The sequence below is a fragment of the Agelaius phoeniceus genome, unplaced genomic scaffold (genome assembly GCF_051311805.1).
Source record: "Agelaius phoeniceus isolate bAgePho1 unplaced genomic scaffold, bAgePho1.hap1 Scaffold_105, whole genome shotgun sequence".
Taxonomy (NCBI): Eukaryota; Metazoa; Chordata; class Aves; order Passeriformes; family Icteridae; genus Agelaius; species Agelaius phoeniceus.
This window is the reverse complement of record NW_027509873.1, coordinates 3,009,650-3,037,364: the sequence shown is the minus strand read 5'-3', so window position 1 is coordinate 3,037,364 and position 27,715 is coordinate 3,009,650. Positions and strand designations below refer to the sequence as shown.

Sequence of the window (27,715 nt, the reverse complement as noted above, 5' to 3'; positions counted from 1 at the left end):
TCTTCCACAGCTGGAGGTGACGTGACCTGGGCTTTTGCACCGTGTAGGAGGTGCCCATCAGAGGGAGATTTCACCCTGGAAAATAAAACCAAATGAGGACCTGGTGGTGATCATTATCATAGCATGGCATCCCCATCAAGGAAATAATTAGCATTGCCTCCATGATTCCAGAAGGCTGAGGCTGATCAATCACTTTATTATACTGTACTATACTGTACTATACTATACTATACTATACTATACTATACTATACTATACTATACTATACTATACTATACTATACAGAAACTCATTGCCCTTACAGACAGTCTGATACAGACAGACCAGATTGGTCAATTGAATCCAATTGACTAATTAAGTGGCCAATTAAGAAACTACCCTTTGGTAAACAAATCTCCATAACACATTCCACATGTTCACAACAAGAGGTGCAGCAAGTGCAGCTAAGAATTGTTTCTCATTCTTTTCTCTGATCTTCTCACAGCCTTCCCCAGGACAATGCCTGGGAAAGTTGTGCCTGCTGCTCTCTATGGAGAGAGCTGCAGCCACAGACAATACCTTCAGTTAATTGTGAACAAAACATCTTGAGCAGCTTTCCCAATTATGTGATTTCAAGCTGGAAAATCATCAGGCTCTGAAGAACAACGTGGACCTCATGACAATCATTATGGCAGACAATCTGCAAGTGACATTCTCAGCACTGCTCACTCAGGAAAACCAAGGATGAGATGCATCTGATCTATCTTCAGATGGCTGCCAGGGCACACAGGTCACATTGCTTTGTGGAGAAAGAGAGACACTACTTCCAAGTTTAAATGCCTCCTCATATGGGACGTGTGTGTCTTACAATAAGGAAACTCATCACTCTGGAGAAGTGTCTCTACAACCAGGCATGACAATCTGGAAAAGTAGCTCAGATGCATCTGAACAGATAAACAGGGCCATATTTGAAGGATTCAGAAAATCAGTAACAGAGATAAAAACAGAAGCCTGACATGCCAGAACTACACTCACATTTCATTTGCTTCCCTAGAGACTAGATGCACAGCTTAACAACCCCACTGGGAACAATTCTCCTGATCAACCTGTCTCTTCCACGAGCACAGGAAGATGCTAGCTGTGCTACTGAGGCATGTGGTCACTTTCCTGCCACTGCTGAGCAGGACAGAGCTAAAGAAATCCCCTCTGCTATCAGAGGAGAACAGGTACAAGTAGCTCTGCCAGTGGCATGAAGAGACAGCAAGGAGCAAATTCCTGTCTTAAATGTTGATTGCAGCACAGGGGAAAATAAACCAAACATGCTGTCCATCAAGCAAGTTACATGAAGGACAGGAATATCAAGACAAAAAGTCCACATTCAGACACCTGTTGACTGAAGTTGCTCAGAAATTGCCTTGCTCCTTACTACTCAAACTTGGTACTGTTTGAGGGTAAGAAAACCATGATTCAGCCAGGCCAAAGCCCATGGATGAGAACTGCATCTTTGTGGAATGGCATCTTGCATCCAGACTGAGATTTCTCATCAAAACACCCATCTGAAAAAGACTCCACTCAGATGGAAAAAAAGCCCTGGTTGAATTTACTTGTCCCAAGTCAGGCAGCAGAAACTTGGCCCTCTCCCAGCCTCCACAACACTGCCCTTGCCACTGCACTGCATCGTCTGAGCTGCAACCAATGGGTGTCTTTTTGTCTCTCCATTTTTGTGGAAACCCCTCCAGAGAAGTTGTGTTCAGCACAATGCAGAAGTCGACATTTTTTATCCTAGAGCATTTGTAGGGAAAGGAAACAATCTGTGGCACTGGTCATGTCTTCCAGGAAGATTTTCCTGAGGAAGAGACATGTAAAGCTTGTCATGTGCTTTGTCTCATCTGACAAAAGTGCTCAGTACCGTTTGCTAGAAGACAATGTGGCCTGGGGCTTCTTTGAGCCATCGTTCCTCTCCTTCACCGGCTCCTTGACAGATGGGCCTTCAGCCTTCTGGTTTGCCATGCCCTACAAAGACATAGAGAAACCCCATCCATCTTTAGAATATAAAACAGGAAATTCCCTCTTGAAAACACAAGTTAGAACCAGGATCACTGCTACCAAGGCTTAGGGAAACATTTCCTAACTTACAGATGGAAGCAGAGCAGAGACTGAGTGATGCCAACTCTTTGTTTTCAACAGCCCAAGGCAGGTTACGGGTGCTACCAGACTGAGCAGCAGTCTAAAATCCCAAATTCCTTCGTCTTGAGCATAAATGGGAATAATGCAAACTGGCAGGCAATGAGTGTTTGTGAAGGAAGCAGCAGAACAAACTGGACTCTTTGGGGGTTGGCCCATTGTGTTGGAAGTTGATTTGGTTCAACACTCACTCTCCCTGTGCCTGCTCAAAGGCAGGCTCCCTTCTGAAATGTCAATAAAAAAAAATAAAATCCCCCCCATCAAACAAACAAAGGATTTTCCACTGGATGCTGCTGAATTCACCAAGCTCCTTCCAGCTCCACAGGGCTTGACAGCAGGGCAGCATTCCCAAAAGACAGACAGTCATTGTAGTAACTAGGACTGACTTGGACATCTTTTGTAAATTTGGAAATTTTCTTGGTGCTACTACTTCCAGTGTCCTTTGCAAAGACTCTGTTATCTTCAGAAGCACAATTCTCACTTAATTGCTTTACAGGGGGCAGAGTAGGGAGAGCATGGCGGGGGTTACTCTTAAATGTAAACCCATTTTCTCCTCTTTCCCTTCCCTCTTTGTGACTGATATTGAAAATATTCAAAACCCCACTTCTTCCCTAATAATATCAGTTCCTTTGTGGCCTGCTGATGAACAGGCTGAGGATCAACAACTCATTCCCAGGAGCAAAATGATTCAGCAGAAGAGGAATGAGCTCAAGACAGATTGGGTATGTTTGATCTCATATTAGCAGTGGCAATACTTGCACAAAGGAGACATTTCTCCTGCCAAGCACTTACTTCCTTCTTAATTCTTGTCAGAATATCTTCCAGGTCACGGGGGGAAAGAGATTGTTCCAGAAGCATTTTAAATTGTTGATGAGTGAGCAACATCTTCACCATCTCCTGTCCATAATGCCTAAGGAAGGAAGGAAGGAAGGAAATGAAAAAAAAGTGAACAAACACAGGAAGAGTGTTAACAGAAGAGGCTGATACCTTAAACTCATCAGGTGCAATCCCTGCATGAGAAGGCATTACCTACTCAGCAAAGAGGGAGATTTACCTCACTTGACACTGCACAGTGCTGTCAGCTGAACACAAGAGGCAGGAGGAGAATGTGGGGCAACAGAAAAATACCATTTCACTCTGAAACTGGGGGTGTGCTTCTGTGGCATCACAGGATCCCAGGGAACAAGCAAAACACATCTGCTTTGTTGTCAGAGCCTCTTAGCAGTGTCTTGCTGCCATTGCACAATAATTTGCCTTTCTTTAACTGGCAGGGAAGCCAGGACAAAACACCTCATGCATCCTCTTGATTATTCTATACTATGTGTATGCACAGGGGCAGCTAGTTGCTCTGGTGTTCTTGGCAGCTATTCATGGGAATTTCATCACCAAAGGAAGGGGATTTTAGTGGTTTGGTTGATTTTGCCACTAGGAAACCACAGTTTTCTTCAAGAAGAAATGTGGAGCTCACTGAGCCACAGATAACAGCATTCTAGAAATCTGCAGAACAGGTTTAGAAAGACTGAATATGTTGGCTAAAGACCCCTGAAATATTTCTAGGAAAGTCTGAAGTTAATGAGAAATGGATGTTTGGGATCCTTCAGTGATGAACATTAGCCAACACTTTGGCTTTGTGTTGTGCACCTAAGGCCAAACAAGACTGTTGGACTGGCTGATCTGAGCTCTTTTGATCTCAGGAAAGAATCCTTCAAGCCACAGGAAAAAGTTGGCAATGCTCCTTTTTGCTGGCCAACCTCAGGTTTCCCAGTACAGCCATTTGCCCAGGCAGCCCAGAGCAGTGGTCACAGCACCAAGGCTGACAGAGCTGAAGAAGTGTTTGGACAATGCTCTCAAGCACATGGAGTGACTCTTGGGGTCACTGCACATGGCCAGGGGATGGACTCCATGACCCTGATGGGTCCCTTCCAACTCAGCATATTCCGTGATTCTATGACCTTTATTCACACCATGAGGTAACTTCATATTCCCTTTAGTTTCCACTCTTGTGTGGTTTCACCTTTATAGCCAGACACAAAAGGGTTTTCCTGTTTTAGGAGGTGAAATGAAGATCATTACCTTGTGTCCTTGTGATAGTCCTGAGCAAGCTTCCCTGCCACGTGTGCCAGCCTCTCAGCCCAGGCTGTGCCTGCGAGCTTGGTGACTCCAATTGTCTGCATCAGGGACAGGAGGAGTTGGGCCGCACACTGCCGCACCGGGGCGGGGCGGCTGCTGGGGAGGAGAGAGCAAACCCTGGGCCACAGGGACCAGGAGCAGCAGCAGCACAGGCCTTGGCCAGAGCCTGCTCCCTGCCCGTGCTGGGGGAAGGAGCCTGGGCTCTCCCTGCACCTTCAGACACCTGCAGAAGGTTCTGTCCTCAGGTAAACACAAAGTTAGCATTGTACACAAGGCCTGCCTGCACGGAAGAGGGAGGAATTCAGTCTCCCTGCACTGTCTGATCCTCAATTTCTTTCACAGTATTTACTCGGAGAAAGATTCAAGAAATAGATGACATATGAATAATTTAGAGATTAAGGACAATTGATGCTGACCATCAGAGGGCACCCAGTACACAGAGCTGCAGCAGGATTGAGGCTCTTTCCACTCATTTATCCCCAAATCTGCAGACCTTTGGAAAACAACAAATGCAGGGAAAACACATTGTGGGCCATGAAGTTGCAGAATATCCAGCAATGCAGCCTGTTTCTTCTGTGGGGCTTGGCAACGGATCCATCTGAATGTTTTACCCTATTCCAAAGCTGAGGAAAGGGTGGCAGGCAGTTTAGCCAGGTTGTCCTGTTCTAGAGAGTGTCTCTTGGGAACTATCAGGCCCAGCACCAACATTTAAGGCAGCATTTGCTTCAACTGTCCCATGGCAGTCAGCCTGTGAAGGTGCCTGTAAAGTGATTCATCATCTCAAGGCTAACATGAAACATCAGTTTGAATAGAAAGTAGAGCTCCAAGGCCAGGACAGTCATACAAGGCTTCTTTGGCAGGAGCTGCACCTGCTGTGCAGGCTGGGCCACACCCAGCAGATTGTCCCCCATGTGCTCCACGCCCCAGCAAGGACCCTCCTCATTTCTCAAGTTAATGGCATCATGAGGAGCCATGGTTTTCCCAGGGCCTCTGTGGTTAGTGCTGTGAAATACCAAACACTGCTCACAGCTGCAATTGCAATTGTCCCTCTTCCCACTAAAGCCCAAGGCTCTATCCTTGGCCTTTGCAGGCACTTTCACTTCCCCACTGATCACCACATCTAGGAAAATCTGACAGGCTGGGAGAACTCCAGGAAGCAGCAGGAAGCTGAGTCAGAGGAGCTTTACTTTGGGTATCAGGAAAAAGGGTTTTTCACCCAGAGGGTGGCTGGGCACTGGAACAGGCTCCCCAGGGCAGTGGTCACAGCACCAAGCCTGACAGGGGTGAAGAAGCATTTGGACAACAATCCCAGGCACTTGGTGTGACCCTTGGGCTGTTCTGGGCGAGGCCAGGAGCTGGACTCGATGGTCCTGATGGGCCCCTTCCAACTCCCCATATTCTACAGTTCTGTGATTCTGAGAACTGATAGGCTGCAGGAGGGCAGAAATAGGTGACAAGAGGAAAGAAGTGAGGTTCGTTGGAGAATCAAGTCACTGAGTTCACGGAAGATGCAGGATACAGGACCCTTCCCTCCCACCATTCCCATTCTCTGTCTCATCCCTTCTCCCTCCCACGCACACGAAGGTGAAGAACATCACTAAAAGAAGAAGAACCTACTTGACTCCCATGTCCATGAGAGCAGTCATTGCTCGTGCAGGAGTCACATTCTCCACCATGATCCCCAGGGTCTGACTGGCTGCTTTCCGAACAAATTCTGGGGAGTTGGACACCATCTGGAGAAGGACCCGAGCAACCTCATCCACCTCAGAGTCCATGTCCTTCTTCAAGGTCACAAAGAGCTCTCCCAGAGTGACAATGGCAGAGTAGGACACCTTGGAACGGAGGTTGGTCACCTGGGGAAATCATGAGGGGAAACAGAAGAATCACCTTGGAAAGAAAACCAGTTGCCTTCAACAGAAGTCCCAGGAAATGACAACACATCCCACTGTGTCCAGAGGAACATACAAGTACAGGGAGAGCAGGAGAGCACAAGCACAGAAAGGCACTTACTCTGGCACCAATTTCTGGCCTCAGACCTGCTCACTGCAGGCCTAAAATAAAAATTTCATTAAGTGTTCTACTTAACCCTTCTAAAATGTCCACAGCTTTGATTGTAGGCCCTTTTACTAGAAAATCAAAGCAAGAGCTGCTTTCAAATCAGAAAGGCACAAGTGATAAAGATAAAAGAGTCAGGTGCTCCTGTTCAAAAAAGCAACACCAGCAGTTGAAGCACTCAGCCAGGAAACAGAAAACACAGGCTCAGCTCTACAGACTCATTTGCAGTGTTGAATTACAACTTGGGCAGAGATTGGGACTCTGGCAAATAACAGCATTAGTGTCTCAGTTTCTGCATTTGCACATTGCATTATAAAGGCACCACACTCAAAGATGAGTGTCAGATACCCGACCTGCCAGTAAATACAGCTGCATGTGCCCACAGATCCTGCAGATAGCTGAGAGACATTGGAAATCTCAGGTCTAAAACCAGAAATGAAGGCAGACCCTGAGCACACATGGAGATGAACAAGCTCATCCCTACTCTACTCACTGTGTATGAAGTAGGGGGGACAATTCAGAGCAATGTTCTCACCTCGCTGGTAAGTGCCAAGCAAACCTCACGAAGTCTACAAAGCAGGACCTCTGAATGGGACCCAGCCAGGTGTTGGATGCTGAAGAGTCCCTTCTCCTTCAGCTCCCTGAAAGGCAGAAGATTGATTTTTCTCTCCACCAAGGCAGCAGCCTCTGAAATGACCAGGCTGGCAGCTCAGTTGAACAATGGGAGGAGCTTTTCAAGGAGTATTTAATGAAATCGTGGAACGCGTTGCCCCAGGATGCTGTGGCTGTCAAAAGCATTCACAAACCCAAGAGGCAAAGAGAGGGGTTTCAGAGTGGCCATTTAAGAAGACAGCCTTTCTGAAATCTCTGGCCCATGAGGCCCCTCTGTCACTGCTTCCTAGAAGCTGTGAGACCGGGCCATGCTGCTGTTTCTTGTCCCCTCCCTGTACCTGTCCCTGAGACACAGTGCCACCGGGCTGTTATTGGGGCATTTTCCTTCTTTGTCAGCCCCAGCAGGCATTCAGCAGGGAGAGTCTGCACTGCCACTCTGGAGCTGAGTTTCCACTCTACAATCTCGGCCTCTCTGTCACCCCCTCCACTCCACCTCACACATTCCCCAAAAAAGCAGCAGGATGTCCCAGGAGATTCCACCCCTGGGCAAGAACTGTTGAAACTCTGGCTTTTCCCAAAACCCCCTACCTAAAACAACCCCCACAACAGCAACAGGTTATTTAAAAGGTGCAAACAACTCTGTCTCTGAGCACTTGCTTTGTGCAGGCCCTCAGCCACAGGAAGGTCTGTGAGGCATCAGGGCTGCAGCCCAGGTCTAGTGACCGATCCCACGGGCACCCCTGAGGGTCATCCGGACCCCCCACACCTGCAGAAGCTCTCTGCACCTCAGAGGGCACCAAAGAGAAATGGGGAAGAGAAAGCAGAAGAGAAAGGGCAAAGCAAAGGTGACTGCACAAGGAGATGCATCGTGGCAGATTTTTCATGCTTATCCCAGTGAGAATGGAGTCCTTAACCCAGTGTGAATGAAGCATCCACCAGGGAGTGATCAAAAAGACATCAGAAAGAAAACCAATATCACCTAACATTTGTAGGGTTATCACCTCTGGGCCTCCTTCTGCTTGTGTATAGTTTTGGGACACATTGGGAGTATTGACAAAACATCTCAGGCCCATATGAAGCAGTGAGAAGGAAAAAGTTGAATTCCAAAGTTCAAGATTTCTAGAGGATTTTCTTTCTTTTTCCTTCTCTTCTGCCATGAGCCCTTCAGGAGTAATGGCAGGCTGAGGGACTTGAAAGTACAACTCAGTCCATTTCTCAGAAAGAGGAACTCCCTGGAGCTGCTTCTGGGACTCCCATGCAGGAGGTCACAGGGAGACCCTGTCACCTGCCATTGCTGTCAGCAGTGGGAGCAGAGAGGAATCTTACTCAGTCCCATTGGGCCAGTGGCCCGAGGCACCCAAATCTCTACACTCAAAACTTCTGCCATCCTGCTTCTGCCTTCAGCCAGCAAATCATCTCCTTCCAGAGCTTTCTCTCTTCCCTCAAGGTTTCCTTTGCAGCTCCATGGAGCAGCAGGCAAAGCGAGGAAACAGCACAGACCTGCTGCAGCTGCAGCACTGCTGCAGAGCAAGGCCAAGAAAAGGCTGCTCCCCAATCTTCATCCTCTCCCTGCTCTGCAGTGGTTTCACCAGTGCCCTTTGGCCCTCTGGGCTCTCGGGGCTCCGAGGCACGAGCAAGACACGCTTCTGACCGACCGTAACGCCGAGAGGGACACAGAGGGAACGGGGCCTTTCTTACCAGTCATCGCTGCCCAGCAAGGAGACTGCCTCCTGCAAGGACTGCTGTGGGTCTGAAGAGGCTCTGTCCTTCTGCCCACGCCCACGGAGCGGCTCCTCTCGGCGCTTGGCACCAGGGCCCGGCTGTGAGGTCACTGTGAGGAGAGGGTCGGCCATGGGCGCTGCAGCCCCGGGCAAGGCCCCGCCATGGAGCGGCCTCAGCCCCATCTCCCAGCCAGGGCTCCGTGTGCTACAAACTGGCGCTGGCTCAGAGGCTTCCCTGCTGTCTGGCTCCTGGGGCTCCTTGCTTGCTCCCAGCCTCCCCCAGCTGGGCCCAGCTCCGGGCTGAAGCTGACAATTGCCCCCGCAGTGCCAGCTCCCAAGTGCCACAGGTGCCACAGCCAGCGGCAGTTCCTGCGGCCGCAGAGCTCCCGCTCCCTGCGAGGCAGCGCTGACCAGCAGCACTGGCTGCCCAGGAGGGAACCCCTCAGGGGCCCCTCTTGTCTCAGTGCCCTGATTGCCCCCAGCCCTGAGGACAGGGGCCCTCTGCAACTCCCTGAGGAGAGACCTGCAGCTGCCTGGAGACAGCACCAAGCCCAGCCTGAACAACCCAGCCCTGCTGGGCCCGGCTCAATCCCCACGGAGCAGCTGCCAGGGAACAGCCACACCTGACCCTTCCCACCTGACAGCGCCTCTGTTCCCATTGACTGCAAATATTCCAGACAGAGGCAGCTGAGTGCACATACATTTTAGCCTGCTATTAGGAAGGGAGTTCTTTATGGATTTTCTTCTTTCCAAGCATCATGAACCTTTCCTCTTTCAGAGGTACACACTGCCTGTATTTCAAGGATGCTGAGGTGAAATTGATTTCCCATCTAATGGACCTCTTTGCAAACACAGCAGTTTCTAAGCTTTCTCTTGTGGAAAAACGCAATTTCCAGACTAGACAGTTGATAAAAAAGCCTTCCAAATGCACTCTGAGGATAAAAATATGCAAATACAGATCCACACTGTTGACAGATGCACTCTCTTGTTAATCAGTTGACCTGGGTTTGCCTTAATTGAATTTTTTAGTAAGGAAAACAATTTACAAGGTATGAAAAAAATCTGATGAGAAATGCATTCCTTATGAAACCCGTTTGTCATCAAAAGCACCGTCAATCAAAAATTTCATGTCATGCACTCAGAAGCTCATTTTCTAATGCATAGATGAAAACATTTGAGATGTCTAAAATGATGGAGTATAAATATTGCACAGAATCTAGATGAACTGCTCTGGACTCTGTAGGGTTTTTGTGCTACCTTGCATGTTCTCACAAAGTGTGGAGGAACCATAACACCAAAAATATTCAGAAGGGAGCTAATCTGGATGTCACTGAGGTACCCCAGCCACTGACACCAGTGATGTAGACACACACATCTGGATTCCCTGTGAATGGAGAGCCATACCAGGCTAGTTCTGGTCAATTCTGAACATGGAAGTAGCATCACTAGAAAAGAGCATTCAAGTATCACTCCTAGCTCCCTTCTTCTTATCTCACCCTACTTGGGATCACAGCACAGGCAGGCTGCCCACAAAGGAGAGACCAGAGCCATAGGGACTATCTGCTGGGTATTTGCTGCAGGCAGCAAACAGCCTGGGAGCAGCAGGCAGCCCCTGCTGGCTGCCATCTGCTGCACAGGGGTGCTGTATTTGCTGGGTGACACAGGAGGCACTGCTTGTTCCCTCCTGGCCCTGCAGGCTGTGGGATGGCGGCAGCGAGGAGCCATCGGGCACCTCTGGCAGCAGCAGCAGCACGACTGCACCGAGCCACTGAGTGCCCTGCAGAGACAGCCCTTGCTGGATAGCAGGACAGCTGGCTGCAGAACTGGACAGCAGCACAGGCACAGGGCCCAGATGCTGAGTGAACAACTGATCGTGGTGGTTCTCGTAGGAGCACAGTGAGCACAGCCTGGCAGAGTGCCCTGCAGCTCATCCCTGCAGTCCCAGCTGCCTCCTGGCACCAGTGCTGTAGTTTGGACTCTCAGCATGGGCAAAAGCCAGAGCTCAGGCCTTTACCACGACTTTATTCAGCTCAGCTTTCCAATGGATCTCTAAGAACCAACTGCTCCAGTACTTCCAAGCTGGAGTAACTCAAAAGTACATTTGCTATTCACTCTCAGGACAGACTATGGAGCCAAGATCCCAGCAGTGCTGGCTGAGGCAGGAGGCAGTTTGTGCTCCTTGTGCAAGGACAAACCCGAGTGGGAGAAGCTGCCATGGAGCAGGCTTACCTGAGGAGCTGTGTGGGAAGCTGCCATCCCCATGGATGATGGGTGTATTGGGCAGTAAAGGAACATTGTCCTGCTTCCTCACGACCTCCTTCTTCAAGGCACCACCAGGGTGTGTTCTCTGCACTCTAGAAGCTGTGCCATCAACAGGTGGTAGGCTAAAGGCTGCAGGGACCAAAGAGGAGCTTGTAAGGGGAGAGTGCTGGACAGAAAACTTGCTGGAGCTGGGTAACATCTGCTTGTTATCCCAATGAACTTCAAGTATAACAATGAAATGCCACTTTATACCAAGTATAACACTAACATGGGACAATGATCACAGAATCCTAGATGAGTTTGGATTGGAAGGCACCTTTAAGCACCATCTAGTCCAACCCCTGTGAGCAGGGACATCTTCATCCTGATCAGGTTCCTCAGATACCCATGTAAGCTGGCCTTGAACACCTTCAAGGATGGACCAACAACAGCTTCTTTGGGAAAACCCTTCCAGCTTTTCATTCCCTTCATTATTAAAAAAAAAAATCTCCCTAATATCTAATCTAAATCTACCTACCCTATTCTAGCCAAACTGCAGTGATGCTTCCCCTAAGAAACAAGGACAGCCGGGATTCAGTCGGGAACGCTGCTGCCTCCTGGGGCTACAGCAGAAGCCCTGGCTGGGGCTTCAGCACAGCTCTACAGCGCCAGCTCCTCAGCAGGGAGTGGCAGGAGAAGGATCTCTGGTGTTTTCATTACAAGGAGCTGAATTTTGTTTCTTCCAGGTTGCAGCCTGGTTGAAAAGCATTCTTTTGGACTCCCCTTCCCTGGAGGCTGCTCTCCAGGAGAGAGTCTGAAGCCCCAGTGTACTTTGCAAGACAGAATTTTCTACTCTGAAAGACTTTAGAGGTGAAGGGGGCAAGCTGATATTCTCTTACTGACTCAGTAAGGCCATGGGCAAGACACTTCATGCCTCTCTATTTTTCTTTGGGAAACAGAATGCAATCCCAAGCAAGCTTCCACTCAGATGCAAGCAGAACAGCTCCCCAGTCTGATTGCAACACTGGCAAAGGGCAAGCAAGTGGTCAAAAAGGACCACCACAAGTGTAGCCACCACTTACTTGCTTCAGCTGCATCCCCAGGCTTGACTGTCCCAGGAATAGGTGGCAATGATGTTTTCCTCTGTCTCCTTTCCTTCATCTCTCTCTCCAAAAGCTCTGCGTCCTTCCGCCCCAAGTTCTTTTGAGCCAACATGCACAAAGCAGCACGGATCTGGGTGCAATGGAAATACATCATAGACTGTAAGCAGAGACACACAAACCACACACAACATCTCATCAGGAGCACAGAGTCCACACAGTGCCATAGCTTCAATGCAGCTCCAGCCACATTCCAATAGTTTCAGAGGAACGTCTCCTGTCCTCACCTTGGCAATTACACACAGTGAGGGGGAACACTTCAGTGCCACAACCTTCCACTGCTGCAACTGCAACCTATGTCAGGAAGCCCTGCTTGAAGCATCAAAGTCATAGGAGTGCTCCAAGACAGAGGAAGAGCTGACATGGCCAGTGAGCAGGCAGTTCAGTTCCTACAGGCCATGGCAGGAGAATAAAAACCATGTGCAATACCCAGCAAGGAGGGCTAATGAGCTGTTGCTTAACACTCGTGGCCAGGAATTGCAGCTGTTTCTCACTTCCTGGCTTCTGAACAACTCAGCTCTGAAGGGCTCTGAAGGACTTGGTCTCTGAGACCAGGAGACCAAAAGGAGGAGTCATGTGAAAACAAATTGCAGAAACACTGATGGCAATGAGCAGAAAACTTGAGAATGAGAGGGCTGTGAGATACAGCCACAAAGGTGACCAGGAAAAATCAACCTCTCCCATTTTCTTTTGCAGCCTTGCTTACACCCAACATTAGAATCTTTGCTTCTCTGCTTCCGAGGGTGCACTTTGCCCACAGTCACTGATGTGTAGCTTGCTCTGCCATTCAGAACTTCTCTAAAACAGCCTTTGCACATAAAGAATGCTTCTGGCATGACCTTAGCACCATCTCCAAACCAGGGACCCTGGCACCACTGGAAATAGCCAAGCAATGGTTCTGTAGCTGTCCAATATATTCCCAAGGGAATCCCCATCCCCCAAGAGTGGCAGATGATGATTTTCAGTGACATTTTGGGCCAAGCACTAAACAGCCACAGGAAAGGAAGTCTGCTCATCCCTGTCCTTATCCCTTACCTTTCCAAAGCCGTCCCTCAGCTCTTTGTCCCTCGTTAGACCAGGACTGGTGGGATGATCTGTCTCCTTGGCCTGGCTCAGTGGGAGGCCTGGGAATGGAAGCAAAGGTTCCTGTAAACCTCTGGCAGACTTCAAGCCCCCAAAAACGCAATGCTGGGCAAGAGGCAAGACAGGTTCCAGAGTGCAGAGCTCTCAAGACACAGAGATTGGGATGGAGAGCAGCAAGGTACAATGCCTAGACCCTCTCCCAAGGGAGGGGCTACTGGCAGCAGACATGCCATGGCTCTGTTGGCCAGCAGACTGAAACCTGCTGCATGGTGAAGGCCTCAGCCCCTGCATGCTGGAGAGCCTCTGTGTCTGATAGAGAAGGGCAGAGATGGAGATTGCTCTGGACAGAGATTCTTATCTGCCCTTATTCATGCTGATTGTAGTAAACATCATCTTTCCTGTTCCTGAAAGGAGCCCCAGGTTCTAATACCTGGATGTATTTAGATCAACATTGTCTTCTCTTTGTCGGAAAATTTTAGAGGACATCCAAAGAAAATCTGAGCATTGCAGGAGTGCAGGAGTGTTACCCAAATGTGAACTGTGTTTTTGACACTAGATATTTCAATTTCCCCAAGGATTTTCATTCTAAACTGTATGAGATTGGGCCACTTTTGGGCCAGGCTGACTAAAGGCTGATTTTCTAGTTGAAATTCTATACAACAGCTGCACAGAGGATAAATTAAGTGGCAACACAGTAGAAAAAAAGCAATGTCTTAAATCAGGATTTTTGGCCCCTGCAGAATGGTCAGCATAATAATAAAATAGGAGACAGATAGCAGCTATGTGAAAGGAGGGCCTTGGAAGGGAAAAGCATTTGGGATGTGGGCAGGGAAACTACAGATCCCAAGGTAACCTCCTTGGGACCACTGCTGTCAGTCAGGCCAGCAAAAGGGACAAACAAAATGTAACAGAGGCGGCGATGCAATCTAAAGCATCTGAAGCTCCATATTTCATGGGACACATTTCCTGCAAACTTCTAAACAGCTGCACTGGGAAACATGCTCCTGCTGGCAGACACTTGAGGCAGGCCAGGGCAAAACCCTGAGCCACTTGCCCAGAGCTAGCACAGGCACAGCCTGGCCTCTGGGCTGCCCTGGGACAGCAGGGAGCCCAGAGCCCTGTGCTCTCCAGGAATGGCTCAGCTGCACATGCACCCTCCTGCTCCTCTGCCTGCCCCACAGCTCAGCAGCCCTACAGCTCCAGGGGCACTGGCAGCAGCACAGCTCCTTGCAGGGCACATGCAGGGCACAGCTGTTCCCTGGCAATGTGCACAGCCTCTCTGCGCTGCCACAAGACCCTTCCTGCTGCCAGCAAGCAGCCCAGCTCCCCCCTCCCCTCTGCCCTTGTCCTCCCTGGCAGTGCCCCTGGGGCCAGCGCGGCTCCGCGGCCTCTGCCGGGGCTCCTGGGCCAAGGCCCCTGAGCTGCCCGGGAGCCCAGACCTCCATTCCCAAGGCCGGGCTGCGGCACAGGAGGCTCCAAGCCCAACAGGTCAGCCAGTTTCCTTGGGAACAGAGCCATCCCAGCTCCTATCTTGCACCAAGAGCTCTTTCCCTTCTTCCTCTGGGTCTTTGCTGTAGGCTCAGAAGAAGCTGACATTCAGGTGCAAGAGAAGAAGTGAGTTAATTGAACTCATGCCTTTACAATCAACCCATCTAATGGGTGAGGAATTCAAAGCGTATTCTAGTTACTGAAAAGATTGCTTGGTTTTTTATTTTTCATGAAACTAGCATCAGTTTCATTTCTCTGAACAAGATGGAGCTGGCAAGCCAAGAGAGAAGGGCTCTACTAGTTCATGTGGTGCCCGTTGCCTCCCCACTACTACAGGATCCCTTTCCTTCCAAACAGTTGGGAATTCACAGTGCTCTCTAGAATCTGACCCTGGCAAGGAAGTAATTGTTTTCAAAAGTAATTTCCAAGGCCTTTGTTTCTGTAGGTCCCACTCAATTCCAGGTCTGGTTTTGCATTTTTGGGGTTTTTATATTAGTCTTTGCAACAAAAGAAGTGCTGGGACATAAACAATGGCACCATATTTTAGAAAGCAAAAGAAGCTTTGCTTTCTGCATTAGATGTGCCCAGTATTCTGGGAGCCTGTCTTTGTAGGGAACAAAATGCTCATCTCAAAGTTCCACTTTTGCTCTACTTACTTGTTCCAGGGGTTTATTCCCTGCTGTCTTTTCAGCAGAGACACCCAAACCCAACATAAACATGACCTGCCTCCAAACATTTCTGATCTTGGCTAATACTGTCAATTCAAAATATTCCTAATGGAAATAGCAGAGGGTAGGTCATTTTGAAATACTCTCCAACAGAGCAGTTAGAATTAAGAGAACAAGTTCTTTACATGGCTGCACAGAGAATAAAATCCTATGGCAGCCAAGCAGGATGAGTGTCTTAAACCTGGATTCCTTCACCCTGGAGAATGCTGGGGTCAGTAATAAAAGTGAGACAGGTAAGGTTTAATGAGATAGGGAATTTCTAGTCCAGAAATGATCCAGCAAAAATGTCACCTTACTTACTGAGCAGGACTATTCTCTGGCTGCATTAAGCATTCCAGATGCACATCAGCAAGTAAGGAGTCATTCCAAAGGGGCCATAGCCAGGATTTGGCAGAACTAACCCTGAGCCCCAAAGGGACCAGGGGATCTGATCCCTTGTTCTGCATCAGCAGAATTATTTCTCCAAGTCTCATCTCTCCTATCCTTACACACCCAGAGATGCCTAAGGAACAACAACATTGTCATTGAGGCTTTCAGCTTGAAAGCACTGCCTGACCCAGATGCAGCAGAGACTGCATTTTGTCTGGCACAATTCCACTTGTCAGGGATCAGGCAAGGCAGGGACAGGGACAAGGCAGAAGGCATCTCCTGCCCCAGCCTCAGCCTGCAACACTGACACAGGCAGAGACAGCCAGGGAAGAGATTTGTCACTGTGAACCTGCCATAGGTGGCTTTGGGCTTGTGCTGTCACAGCATGACAAACTCACACCCTGCCTAGGCTGCATCCATTTGGAAGCCTCCTTCTCCTTCACTGGAAAATTCTAAAGGACTTTCTATCATAGGAGGTTTCCCTATTTCTGCCAGTGCAAAACCAGGTAATGTCCATTAATCCCCTTCAGATGTCAAAGGGTTAAGCTCAGAAACTGCCCCAAGGAAAGCTTTTCTGCTTCAAAAGCAGGAGGAAGGAGTGGGAACATCTCACATTTCATGTTAAATGCCTTCTTTTTCCCTGCTAGTTGTGACACTAAAAAGGCTGCAGGGAGATAAAAAGAATGAGCAGGATGGAGAGGAAGGTATCGTCTTCCAGCACTGCATTTCAGGGGCCCCCAGGTACCACTCAACACTTCACACTGGAGGAATTCTCACTGTGCCACGAGAGAACACTCCCACTGACTGGGCTCTCAGAGAGTCCACTGAGCCCAAAAAAGAATTGAAACGAATTTAAAGAAATTTTGAAAAGAATTGGTTTTAACCAAGCTTTCCAAATGTCACCTCTGAGTCAAGACTACAATGGTCATTCTAGGACAGACATGCCCTGTACCTACCTGCATCTTCAGAATTCTCTTTGCTTCTGCTGCTGAGTCTTGGCCTTGAGAAAATGAAGAACAAAAGAACATGTGAGGAGGTAGAAAGAGAAGGGAGGGGAAGGGCTTACCATAAGAGGAGGCAAAACTTTGAAACATGGTCACTGTGATTAAGAGGAAAATGCAACACAGAAACCCAACAAGATGCAAAGCTGATTCATTGTCCTTAAGTTTGCCATTGCTGGAGTCACACAGAGCTGGCCAAGCTCTGGCTGAAACACAGCAGTCATTCTTCAACTTACATCAGAACTCCCCAGTTCTGTTGCCTCTCCTTTTGGGGCCAAGTGGCTCCCACAGCCTCTCTGAAGCAGCAAGAGCTGCTGAGCTGAGACACGAGTCTGTAAGGAGGGCAGCTACTTTTGTACAGCTGCCAAAGCTTGACTTGGCCTGCCCGTGCCTGACCCTGGTGACAGCCTCGTGCTACATGTGGTCAGAGCACTGCTGTCTCCTGAGAATGATATTACACCTGCTGGCTCTTTCAGGAAAACAAAGGCTGTTTCCAACTCAGCTGCTAGGGAAGGATGTTCAGATCACACCTTAAAAGCTCCACCAAAGATTCTCAATTGGCATGATACTTCTCTGTCTCCCTCCTTATTGTTATCACTCAAATAAGCTTGACAGCTACATTTTCTCACACACATCCAAGCCAATATTTTTCCATCAGGTACAGTCCTATGCCTCTTCTCTAGCACCTTTCCCTCTTTGATCTTAAACCCAGATCAAAATATTAAACATCAATCGGACTATATGTCAGATTTTACATCTATACTGCAAAATTCATCTGGGATCTCATTTCACAGTGGAGGCCCAGGCACAGTGAAGTTACACCTGATGTTGACAGAAGCAGCACCTGAATTTGCTGACCCCTCTCCAGTAGCCAATATTTGCCCAAGCATATTCACCTGGTTGTAGAATTTGACAGTCAAGGATCACAGCATTCAAAGACCTGCAGGACCCCATCCCATGCAATTCAGTTCCCAAATGACACCACAACCATTACAGAGGGATTCAAGTGCCAAGTCCAGCAGAGGACCCATCCTGAGGTGCTTTAAAGCCCTGCCTCCTCTTCCCCACCACCACCTCTGCTCTTGGGACATTGCTGTTGCCTTTGCCATTGTGCTGGATGATCATAGATGGCCAAAATGGTGAATACACAGAGCTTTGCCTAAATACATGGGACACCTGACTGGGAAAAATAACCACACGAGATGGGAAGAGAGAGGTGAACAGCACACTGGAGTAACAGACACCTTGGCTTACCTCATCTCCTGGGACTCCTGGAATTCCAGCTGGGCAGAGCTTGGCAGGGACCCTGCAGCACTGCCCACAGGGGGACTCACTGTCCTGCGGATGGGGGGGATCAAAGGCAGTCCCAGTGACCCCTTCTTCATATCCCCACCAATGGAGTAGAGCAAGGAAGCCTGGAAAGAGAAGAACACAGTGCTCAGATCAAGCATCCAGCCTTGCCCCCATTCATACCTCAAGACATTTCGCCATGCATTTAACAGGGACCTGCCAGGAAAAGCCAAACTGATCCTCCAGCTTGGCCCAGGACAGGGAAAGGTGACCTAGGAAAGGGAAGTGGTGAGGGAGAGACCATGTCCCACATTTGCCACCACTCCCCTTGTGCTCAGTTTTCTCCAAGTGTGGCTGCATTCCCAGCTGGCTTCCACGTGTTTGACATCAAGATGTTCTGGGGTGCCACTGCCTGCACTGGCCTTGTGGATGGCATGGGAATGGCTTTAGATCAATATTCTCTTGCTGTCCCTGAGGCACCAAACAGCCAGTGCTGATCTCCAGCCATGTCCCCACAAAGCCATTCTGCAGGATGTCCAAACCTGCTTTTCTCAAGCCCCTCATTTCTCCCGCTGCTGCCCTTCCCTCCTACACTTCCCCAGCAGCCTTTGAGCCCAGATGCTGCTGAGCTCTCGGGATGCTGGCTGCTCTCCAGCTCCCACACATCCATCATCTCAGCCTCCCTGGCACTGAGGAAGTTCAGCAGAGCTCCCTGCCCTGCTGCTCTCTGCAAGGTCTCTGCCGGCCCCAGTTGCTCCAGGGCCCCCATGCCATGGCCAGGAATGGGGCTGGAGGCAGCAGGGGCAGGTGCACACCCTTCCTTCATATCCCATCATTTCTGGCCCAGCTAAAGAGCCAAACCAGGACCTGTTCAAACTTCACTGAAAGGGTCAGTTCCTGTCAGGGATACACTGGGCCCTTTCTCAGCAAGGCTGAAATCAACTACCAGAGTCCTTGATTGCACATTCTGTCTACCAAAGCTGTTGCTCATCTGCCTCCTCCTGCACCCCATGGCAAACACAAAACAACTGCAGGTCCTGGCCCTGCTGCCAAAGGCAGTCGTGGGGCTGGGCTCTGGGCTGCTCTCCCCATGGCCACCTCCCATCCCTTCCCTCTGCACAAAGCCAAGCCAGAGCACACAGCTGCCCAGAAGCTGATGAACTCTAGAAATAGCAGCAGACACAACTGTGCACAGGGCATGGCTGTGCAACTCAAAAGCTGAGACAACCTGGAACTGACTTTGCAGGACTGCCTGTTCCAGCAAACACCTTTTTCCATCCTAACCAGACACAGCTGACAGAAAACACCACCAAGACACAGAGATGGTTCACAGATACCCATAGTTTACTCAGTCTAGAAGGACAGCTTCTCCAGATTGGACAACTTTAGCTGCTCTGACTGCTTGTTGCTGTTTTCTCAGCCATAAGACACACAAGGAACCAGGGCAGAGCCCAGAAGCCATTCAAAGACCTCTCCTGCTATTGATCCATGCTGAGGATGTGAACTCTCCACTACACACCCATTGCAGAGACAGCCTGAAGCACAGTGTCCAGCTGAGCTCTTCTTTGGCTCAGCTGCTTCCCTGGGCTCACAGCACAGGAAGAGGTCTCCAAGCTCTGCCTACAGCAAATAAACTGAAAATCTACCACACAGGACTTAGCTTGGTCTCCTTACCTTAGAACTTTTTCCTTCTGAACTCTGCTCCTGGTTTCTTCCTCTCTCCTCATCATAGGCAGTGCCATTTTTCTTGTTCTCCTTCTCCATGCTGTCCATTTCATTTGTGTCAGAGGAAGGAGAGCTCGCCCGGATGGGAGGCAATGGCTTGGAGGGAAGCAGCGAAGAGGGACACGGCCGGAAAGACTTGGAAGAAATGAACCTATCCCAGCCTGCAAAGTGAGGAATTCTCACTGTGCCACCAGAGAACACTCCCAGTGACTGGGCTCTCAGAGAGTCCACCGAGCCCATCAAGGAATTGAAGCGAATTTAAAGAAATTTTGAAAAGAATGGGTTTTCACCAAGCTTTCCAAATGTCTCCTCTGAGTCAAGACTATAGTGGTCATTCTAGGACAGACATGCCCTGTACCTACCTGCATGTTCAGAGTTCTTCTCTTTGTTTAGGCTGCTGGATCCTGGCCTGGAGAAAATGGAGGACAAAAGAACATGTGAGGAGGTAGAAAGAGAAGGGGGGAATGGGTGTACCATGAAAGGAGGAAAACCTACTTAGCATGGTCACTGTGATGAAGGGGGAAATGCAACACATAAACCCAACAGGATGCAAAGCTGATTCATTGTCCTTAAGCTTTCAGTTGCTGGAATCACACAGAGCAGCCAGGCTCTGGATGAAATAATGGCCAAGTCCAGCAGAGGACCCATCTTGAGGTGCTTTGAAGCCCTGCCTCCTCTTCCCCATCACCAGCAGTCATTCTTCAACCTGCATCAGAACTCCCCAGTTCTGCTGCCTCTCCTTTTGGAGCCAAGTGGCTCCTACAGCCTCTCTGAAGCAGCCAAGAGCTGCTGAGCTGAGACACGAGTCTGTAAGGAGGGCAGCTACTTTTGTACAGCTGCCAAAGCTTGACTTGGCCTGCCCGTGCCTGACCCTGGTGACAGCCTCGTGCTACATGTGGTCAGAGCACTGCTGTCTCCTGAGAATGATATTACACCTGCTGGCTCTTTCAACAACAAAAAGGCTGTTCCCAACTCAGCTGCTGGAGGAGGATATTCAGATTGCACCTTAAAAGCCCTACCAAGGATTTTCAATTGGAATGATACTTCTCTGTCTCCCTCCTTATTCTTATCACTCAAATAAGCTTGACAGCTACATTTTCTCACACACATCCAAGCCAATATCTTTCCATCAGCTACAGTCCTGTAACTTTTCTCCACCACCTTGCCCTCTTTGATCTTAAGCCCAGATCAAAATATTAAACATTGATCAAATTATGCATCTATACCCCAAAACAAATCATGGATCTCATTTCACAGTGGAGGCCCAAGCACAGTGAAGTTACACCTGATGTTTACAGAAGCAGCACCTGAATTTGCAGACACCACTCCAGTAGCCAATATTTGTCCATACATAATCTCATGGGTGCAGAATTTGACAGTCAAGGATCACAGCATTCAAAGATCTGCAGGATCCAGACCCATGCAATTCAGTTCCCAAATGACACCACAACCATTACAGTGGGAATCAAGTGCCAAGTCCAGCAGAGGACCCATCTTGAGGTGCTTCGAAGCCCTGTCTCCTCTTCCCCACCACCACCTCTGCTCTTGGGACATTGCTGTTGCCTTTGCCATTGTGCTGGATGATCATAGATGGCCAAAATGGTGAATACACAGAGCTTTGCCTAAATACATGGGACACCTGACTGGGAAAAATAACCACACAAGAAGGGAAGAGAGAGGTGAACAGCACACTGGAGTAACAGACACCTTGGCTTACCTCATCTCCTGGGGCTCCTGGAATTCCAGCTGGGCAGAGCTTGGCAGGGACCCTGCAGCACTGCCCACAGGGGGACTCACTGCCCTGCGGATGGGGGGGATCAAAGGCAGTCCCAGTGACCCCTTCTTCATATCCCCACCAATGGAATAGAGCAAGGAACCCTTGAAAGAGAAGAACACAGTGCTCAGATCAAGCATCCAGCCTTGCCCCCATTCATACCTCAAGACATTTAGCCATGCATTTAACTGGGACCTGCCAGGAAAAGACAAGGCAAACTGATGGAGCAGCTTGGCCCAGGACGGGGAATGGAAAGGGAAGTGGTGAGGGACAGCCCATGTCCACATTTGCCACCTCTGCCCTTGTGCTCAGTTTTCTCCAAGTGTGGCTGCATTCCCAGCTGGCTTCCACGTGTTTGACATCAAGATGTTCTGGGGTGCCACTGCCTGCACTGGCCTTGTGGATGGCATGGGAATGGCTTTAGATCAATATTCTCTTGCTGTCCCTGAGGCACCAAACAGCCAGTGCTGATCTCCAGCCATGTCCCCACAAAGCCATTCTGCAGGATGTCCAAACCTGCTTTTCTCAAGCCCCTCATTTCTTCTGTTGCTGCCCTTCCCTCCTACACTTCCCCAGCAGCCTTTGAGCCCAGATGCTGCTGAGCTCTCGGGATGCTGGCTGCTCTTCAGCTCCCACACATCCATCATCTCAGCCTCCCTGGCACTGAGGAAGTTCAGCAGAGCTCCCTGCCCTGCTGCTCTCTGCAAGGTCTCTGCCAGCCCCAGTTGCTCCAGGGCCCCCATGCCATGGCCAGGAATGGGGCTGGAGGCAGCAGGGGCAGGTGCACACCCTTCCTTCATATTCCACCATTTCTGGCCCAGCTAAAGAGCCAAACCAGGACCTGTTCAAACTTCACTGAAAGGGTCAGTTCCTGTCAGGGAAAAGGTCTCACAGCTCTGCTGACAGGACAAAAACTGAAAATTTACCACACAGGACTTTGCTTGGTCTCCTACCTTACATCCTTTTCCCTCTGAATTCAGCTCCTGTTTTTTTCTACTCTCCTCATCCCAGCCAGTGCCATTTTTCCCATTCTCCTGCTCTCTGCTGAATGTTTGGCTTGGCTTGGTAGAAGGAGAGCTCTTCTGGATGGGAGGCAACGGCTTGGAGGGAAGGAGCATGGAGGGACTTGCCAGGGAAAACCTCTTGGCAAGAGGGTAACCAGTCAGGCCTGCAAAGTGGAGACACAAAATAGAACAGAGGCCACCATGCAAACCTAAAGCAGCTGAAGCTCCATATTTCATGGGACTCATTTCCTGGAAATGTCTAAACAGCTGCACAGGGAAACATGCTCCTGCTGGCAGACACTTGAGGCAGGCCAGGGCAAAACCCTGAGCCACTTGCCCAGAGCTAGCACAGGCACAGCCTGGCCTCTGGGCTGCCCTGGGACAGCAGGGAGCCCAGAGCCCTGTGCTCTCCAGGAATGGCTCAGCTGCACATGCACCCTCCTGCTCCTCTGCCTGCCCCACAGCTCAGCAGCCCTGCAGCTCCAGGGGCACTGGCAGCAGCACAGCTCCTTGCAGGGGCCCATGCAGGGCACAGCTGTTCCCTGGCAATGTGCACAGCCTCTCTGCACTGCCACAAGACCCTTCCTCCCAACAGAGAATAGCTCACATCCAATCTCACCTCTGTGTGAGGCTGAACCATGCTCACAAGAAAGGAAGTGGGTTTTGTGAACTCCCACCTTTATCATCAACACATCTATTGGGTGTGACACTCAAGGGTTTTTTTTAATTTCTGACACAATTTCTTTGGGTTTTTTTTATGGAACTAGCTTGTGTTTAATTCTTCTGAACAATATTAAGTTAGCACGTCTGAAGGGAAAGATAGAAAGCTCCAATGGTAAGAGGGGAAAAAGATTCCCTCTTGAGGGTGGCCTTCTGTGAATCCACAGGAAAAATCCACACAGATATGACTGTTATTTCTGAAAACCACAAAGACCTCTCAGCCACCAGGCAGGCCTTATTGGTGTGTCTGTAGCACCGTAATACCATCCTCAATGTTTGACCTGATCAGCAAGCAGAGGAAGAATGGGAAATTTATCTGTAGTGAGACCCAACATTGATGGCAAAGAAAGCAACAGGACTTGCATCTCATGCCCATGTCCTATCTGTGGTCAGCTGTGGCCACAGTCCCTGTCCTGGCTGACAGTATGAGTGATTTGGCTACTGTCAAAAAGGAGAATGCAGAGTAAACTAATGACAGAATGTTGTGATGCCATGGGTGTCCTTGCAGGATCATCTGTAGCTGTCAGCCACCTACTCTGACACAGAGCCAGCACTGACCACCATGGAGCAGTTTTCCCTGAAATCTGGGGGGATTATTTTTCCATTTTGTTCTGGCCTTTCAGCTCCTTTCTGTCCTCACCTTTTCCTTCAGGGGTCTTTCCTTTTCCAGTAAAATCCATGTTTGAGCCCGTGCTTCTGCCTGGCAGAAGTGGCGGGGTTGGAATTTGGGAACGCTCTCAGAGCAGTCAGCGCCGGGAGCTCGGTGCCAGCCTTTGAACAAGGCCGGGTGACTCCAATCGCCAGCGCTCGGCACAGACAGGCAGAGCCAGACGCGTCTGCTGCCACTGGGGCCGTGCCAAGCACAACCTGCACCACCCCAGCGTGGGGCTGCCCCTTTGTGACACGCTCACCATGGTTCTCTCGTTTCCATGGCTGCAAAACCCCAGCCCAACTCCATCCCCTTCCATTCCCCTCCCAAGGGCAGCCAGCCCTTAGCCCAGCCAGGCCAGGCCTGAGCGTTTCTCACTGTCTAGGAAGGAGACCCTTTCCAAAGCTACTTTTCAAGGCCTTTATTTCTGTAATTCCCACTGGGTTCTGGGTTGCAGCTTGTTGGTGGGGGATTTTGTTTATTTCTCTTCACATCAAACCAAGTGCTGGGACACAAACAATGGCCCCGGGCTCTCAGGACTCTAGCTGGTCAGAGTGACCCTGAGATACGTTAGAAAGTCTCTTTTCCCAGCCAGGCGGTTGAAGAAGGAGTCAGAGCTTTCATTTCTTGGTCTCAAGGTTGTTTCTTGGCTCTTATCTATAAACTTCTTTCTCCTGCCTGCCGAGGTCCACTCAGCAAGAATGTCAGAGGCACTCTGCCTGCCTCCGGGGTGGTGTTACCTTTTTTACTAAAAACTACGTGTACAATATTTACAATTACTTTCCAATACCTATCACCTATGTTAGACAGTGAGCTTCTACTCTAAACCAATCTAAAAGTGCCAACATCACAGCTGAAGATGGAGGCTAGGAAGAAGAAGGAAAAAGGACAAGGCACACCCAAATTCCTCCATCTTGGGACCCCGAGCCCCCATTCTAAAAACCTCAAAAATCTATTTCACTCTGTGATAAATTCACTATCATACCACTTAAACTTGCGTGGCTTGTAATTCTTCATATAAGGTTGGTAATTGTTTTCTCCAAGGGCTAAATCAAAGGCAATGGGGTCTTGGGCTCTGGGCCAGGGTCTCTGAGCCCCCTGGGCAGGGGCTCAAGTCCTCCAGGGAACCCAGAGAATTTCCTGGGTTCTGACACCGGGCGGTGGAAGTAAAAGCAGCTTTGCACTCCCCTGTAGATGACCCCAGAATTCAGTTGGCTGAGAGGTGTAGGGAGCAAACTGACCATCCAAACATTCCACTTTTGCTCTACTTCATTGTTCCAGGGGTTTATTTCCTGCTTTCTTTATTGCACAGACACCCAAACCAAACATAAACATGATCTGCCTCAAAACATTTCTGATCCTGGCACTTCCTGACAATTCCAAATTTTCTTAATAGAAATGGCAAGGGGCAGTCATTCTGAAATACACTCCAACAGAAAAGATAAAACGAATCATGCTTGATTTGGCAGAACTAAGCCAAATCTATGGGACCCCTGGGGCTGATCCCTTTTTCTCATCTTCAAGTCTCATCTCTCCTGTCTATTCAAAGAAGCTTTGCACTCTGCATTAGATGCCCCCAGTATTCAGTGGGCTGATATGATCAGTGTATCTGCAGGGTGTAAATTGGCCATGCAGAGTTCTCCTTTGTTGTTCAAGGGGTTTATTCCTATTTTCTTTCCTGCAGACACACCCAAACCCAACATTACAACATGCCTCAAAGCAATTCTCATTTGGACTGTCCCTGAAAATTCAAACCTACCCTCAGAGCGTTTCCCTGTCCCCAGGGACAGGCTCCAAGGCTGGGCTCTCACCTGCACGGAATGAAGAAGAGCTGCTGCCCTTGCCAGCGGCTCCGGGCTCTCGCCATCAGCGCTTTGAATGCAGCTTTTGTACACACTCGGCCTCTCTGAGCCCCGCAGCATTCCCGGGCATCAGCAGTGCTGCTGCAGGCCAACATCCTCCAGGCACAGCTGCAGCAAGGAGATTGCAACAAGGCCTGGCTGCAGGAGTCTCCAGCCTGCAGCAGCCCTTCCCCTGCGGCGGAATCATCTTGCGCTGCCATGGGGGAGCAAAGGGGGTGAGGGGCTCTTTGCAGATGAGGGTCTCCTCCATGTGCTGCTGCTCGCTGGGCTGATACAGCTGCTGGTGCCCTCCCCCACAGCTGTACCAGGAGCCTGCCTGGGAAAATAACACTGCCAGTGCCAGTGCCAGCCACCCATTTTATAAAACCGTGCAGACTCTGATATCAAACCCGTGCTGTAGAGAAAAGATTGACCTTGGCATCCTGGGGCACTTCCTGGGTGGGTGTTTGAATCTGCTTTTCCAGGCCTTGGGCTGAGCACGGTGAGGCCGAGGCCTGGGCCCCTCCAGGCGGCGCCGGGAGCCCCGGGGCAGCGGCGAGGGGCGGCCCTGAGGGGCGGCACAGGGGGCATTTCCCCCGAGCGGGCGGGCGGGCGAGCGGCGGGGAAAGGCGCCCTGGCCACAAGGGCCGGCACAAGGGCCCCGGCTCTCTGCAGTGCGGGCAGCCCAGCGCCAATCGCTGCTCCCGGAGCCGCTGCCAGGGCCGGGTCTCCTCCCCGCCGCTGACCCTGCACCTGCAGCGCTGCCTCCGCCTCTGCCGGGCTCCCCGGCACGGACGGCAAGGACGTGGACACGCTGCAGCAGGGGCCCAGCAGGGACACCCAGATGGTGCCGGGGCTGCAGCTCCTCTCCTGCAAGGAAAGGCTGACACAGCTCGGCTTCTTCAGCCTAGGAAAGAGACCGAGCCTTGATCCAGCTGCGGCCTTCCAGTACCTGAGGGCAACCTACAAGAAAGCTGGACAGGGACTTTGTACGAGGGCAGGTAGGGACAGGACCAGGGAGAATGGATCCAAATGGAGAGAGAGTCAGTTTAGGTAAGGGATTCAGAAAAAAGACTCTCCTGGAACAGTTTGCCCAGAGAAGGTATGGGTTTTGAGAAGAGGAAATCAGGAGAAGAGGGAGAGAGAGATCCACAGTCGGCCTTGGATTAAGGATGGGTCCATTTGCCATGGATCCATCATCAGGTGGGAGGAGCTGTGTTGGAAATGGGCTCCATGAGCCTGGATCAGCTCCCAGTGCCCAGACAGCAGCAGAGCAGAGGTGGCTGAGCCCCACTGAGCCCAGGCTGTTTGTAGAGGGGGCAGCCTTGGCCAGCAGCTGCTTCTCTTCCTGTGTGGGAGCTGTCACCTTGTAGCTCTGAGTCTGTGGAAACAGAACACAGGGCTGAGTGTCAGAAGGGGAGCACTTGGGCAACAAAGTCCTGTGCTCCTGGGCCAGGGAGTTCGGAGGGCCCTCTTCTTAAGGTCTCATCATTTTGGCTTATGGCATGGGATGCTGTGCTTGAAAGAAATCAAGGCCTTCTGGGAAAGGCCACCTGATGAAAGGTGGAGAAGATGGCCCTCCCACTTGCTGGTCTCAGCAGCTGGAAACCAGGGGACTGCAAAGGGCCCAGAGCTGCCGGCAGCGGGGCTGCCTTTGGAAGGGTGTGGGGAGCGGCGTCTCTGTGTGCGAGTGAGCGCCCTGCGCTGCTTTTGTCTTTCAGGGAGCATTGTGAGTCCGGGCCAGCCAATGAGCAAATACACGGCATTTGAAGAACTGGGACGAGGGTAAGCGTGGCGTCGGCTCCTTTTACAAAAGTGTGGGCCAGGTCTTTGGCTGGTGCAATATCGAGCGTGAAGTCAGGCAAACTCCAATCACGGTCAGGCTCTGGCTTTACCTCCTGTCGCCTGCCTGGACTGCTGGGGCAGAGCAATCCGAAGGCCTCATCAAAGACAAGTTGATG

At 50.2% G+C, this 27,715-nt stretch overlaps 1 protein-coding gene across 1 annotated transcript in view; it reads right to left on the bottom strand.

The window, feature by feature from the left end:
* Positions 1–27,715, bottom strand: part of LOC143692794 (TOG array regulator of axonemal microtubules protein 2-like) — a 53,784-nt gene that overhangs the window by 5,087 nt on the left and 20,982 nt on the right. The window contains exons 2-13 of the mRNA XM_077173027.1: positions 27,049–27,135; positions 19,716–19,862; positions 18,086–18,166; positions 12,005–12,155; positions 10,911–11,072; positions 8,659–8,791; positions 6,884–6,989; positions 5,911–6,146; positions 4,237–4,389; positions 2,956–3,073; positions 1,889–1,992; positions 303–309 (exon numbers count right to left, since the gene is read on the bottom strand). Coding sequence (XP_077029142.1) covers positions 303–309; positions 1,889–1,992; positions 2,956–3,073; positions 4,237–4,389; positions 5,911–6,146; positions 6,884–6,989; positions 8,659–8,791; positions 10,911–11,072; positions 12,005–12,155; positions 18,086–18,166; positions 19,716–19,862; positions 27,049–27,135 — 1,485 coding nt within the window. The remainder of the gene's footprint in view (positions 1–302; positions 310–1,888; positions 1,993–2,955; positions 3,074–4,236; positions 4,390–5,910; positions 6,147–6,883; positions 6,990–8,658; positions 8,792–10,910; positions 11,073–12,004; positions 12,156–18,085; positions 18,167–19,715; positions 19,863–27,048; positions 27,136–27,715) is intronic.